The 2,447-nt window shown below is 38.5% G+C and overlaps 1 protein-coding gene across 1 annotated transcript; it reads left to right on the plus strand.

Annotated features, from left to right (window-relative positions):
* Nucleotides 1-1,571: 1,571 nt before the first annotated feature.
* LOC149541399 (uncharacterized) lies at nucleotides 1,572-1,973 on the plus strand. The gene has a single exon (XM_089795605.1). The coding sequence runs from the start codon at nucleotides 1,572-1,574 to the stop codon at nucleotides 1,971-1,973; it is 402 nt and encodes a 133-aa protein (XP_089651731.1).
* Nucleotides 1,974-2,447: the final 474 nt, after the last annotated feature.

The raw sequence follows: 2,447 nt of genomic DNA on the forward strand, positions 1-2,447 counted from the left end.
TATTTGGTATCTAACATATGTTCATGTTCCCTATTAGATGGAGAAGTTGGATGCAAAATCATAAACTTTTATCTTTGTGGGCTATTCTGATGCAACCAAGGGATACAGGTTCTATAATCCTAGCATAAAGCAATGGATTATTAGTTGATATGTGGTTTCTAAAGAAGAGGAAGTATGGCAATCGTAGAAAGGTGTTTAAGAAACCACACCACTCGTCATGAGTGCTGAAGGTGATTATGTTTCTCCTCTCCTCGCAAACTCAAGTGGAAGTTCAAGCTCCAATGATAGCTCAAGCATGAGTCCACTAACCTATCGAGAAGTTTTCACATCATCACTCCAAAGTACATCCCCCTATTTTGCTTTGCAATAAAATAGTTTTCTTAGCTTAGTTCTACTGTAGGAGTAATCTTTGAGGTTTCCAAGTCAATAAGCTAAGTTTGAAACAGCTCTAGATGCAAATCCTTGTCCAATGGAGAGCTTGAACCATAGGGGAAATAGAGTTGTCAAGTAAGGTTATGTCTCTTAGTGTAAGTCTTGATTTTCATGTGAATAGATTTCTTTGTGTTTGAGTGATCCACTTGGCCAAGTTATAATTTGCAAAATGGTAAGAATCATCAAGTTTTGTTATGATTTTTCCCTTATGGACTTTTGTCGTTCACCGAACACTTAGCTAAATCCAAGACAAGCACTGAGCATTGTTTGACTTTATTGAAAAAGGGTTGGAAAATTTAAGATGGAAATTTGAACAAGGGGATTGAATAGTTGAAGGTGAAACCAATCAACTAATGAAGCGAGCAAAAGTTGAATCAAGAGCAAGTTGACATAATCGGATCATGGAGGGTTCAAACCAATCAAAATAATGATGAACAAGACCTAAGATTTGGTAAGAGATTTAAACATTTGCAACCAGATCCAAATCAATCAAGGTAAGTCAACCAAGGGATGGGTGAAGGTAGGAATTCAATGAAAACATCACAAAATCCACTCAAGTTTGAGAATGAATTTCTAAGGTCCAACTTCCACCCTCTTTTGCAAACAATTTCTAAGCTTTATGTAATTTATGCCCATCTCTTTGTGGCATGTGAGTATGCTCAAGAAGTACAGCAATTTATCTTGTAGAAACTGAATTGGCAGTGTCTAATGCTAGCAAAGTTGAAAGAGTGGCTGGAACCTACTCCCGCTCAACAATGTCCTTCCACCTTTGTAGCTCTCTGGAGCATCACTCCTCCCACCACCCTCTAGGAATTGTGGAAAGAGCGGAATTGGTGAATATTTTGAAGTGTGAAGTAGGGACTCTTGACGTTTCTTGTTAGGTTGGAGAACGCAATCTCGAAACTGGTATTCAACGAAGCTTCACAAGTTAATCCTCGAAAAAAAAATTCAATCAGAGTGATATTTAGGTACAATGTAGGCTCCCTTTGGTGGAATTCAGGCTTGTTAATGGGCTTCTAAAAGTTAATCCTTCGATTCCAAATAGGGAAAATGTAAAGTGATGTCCCCTTGAGCCAGGATGGGTGAAGATCAACTTCAATGGAGCATCAAAAGGTAATCCGGGGCCATCAGGTATTGGAATGGTAGCTAGAGATGAGGTGGGGAACATTATAGCTATAGTGGCAAAGCACATAGAGAATGATACTAATAACCTAGCAGAGTGTCAAGCAGCAGTAGAAGCTATACTGATGGGAATTCAATTGGGCTATCGGAAGATCCATCCAAAAGGAGACTCACAAGTAGTGGTTAATCGCATTGTGAAGGGAGAATTGGACGTGTGGTATTTAAATAAGTACATTAAACAAATAAGGAATTTACTAGAGGAAATGGAAGATTTCAAGATTTCCCATGTCTTCAAAGAGGCCAATGAGTTGGCTGACAAATTGTCCAAAGTTGGAGTGACAAGATCATTTGAAGACAAATATGTTCTTTTTGAAGATTTTAGTTTTTCAAATGATGCAGCCTTAGCTTTAACCATTTAAAATCACTCAACAGATGGGATAGTGTTACTGATGAAGTATTTAGTTGTGTGCCTTAATGAAGATGGAGTGATTGCATTGGAAGCTGAGATCGAACTACCCGCAGAAGTTAGCATGTATGCCTTGTTTTTCACCGTACAAACTCATGATGAGCGATCTCGTATAGATTGGGGAGCCTATCTAGAGAGTTCAAAGGCTCATTTTAAGGTGGGGTTTGGTTTAGTCCAAAGGTATTCAAGTTTGTGGCTGTATGAAGTAGGGTGTTGAAGCGATGGAGGCGAATTTTTGTTTGAAAACGAGGGGTCAAATTCTATCTTTCACAAGGGAGATTTATGTGAAGGGTTGGGGAACACCTTCAAATTTTATAATGAGGACTTCTAGCAAGTCATCAGTATAATTTTTGGGCAAGAATACCTACAAAAAATGATTGGAGGCCAAGATCAAATCTTGACATTTCTTCTTTGTTTTTGGGACTTG

This window comes from Cupressus sempervirens, chromosome 8, assembly GCF_028749045.1.
Source record: "Cupressus sempervirens isolate cs-2001-9-10 chromosome 8, ASM2874904v1, whole genome shotgun sequence".
Classification (NCBI taxonomy): Eukaryota; Viridiplantae; Streptophyta; class Pinopsida; order Cupressales; family Cupressaceae; genus Cupressus; species Cupressus sempervirens.

Bases quoted from the DNA above. Each gene is read 5' to 3' on its own strand.
- LOC149541399 (XM_089795605.1), top strand. From the start codon at position 1,572: ATGGTAGCTAGAGATGAGGTGGGGAACATTATAGCTATAGTGGCAAAG.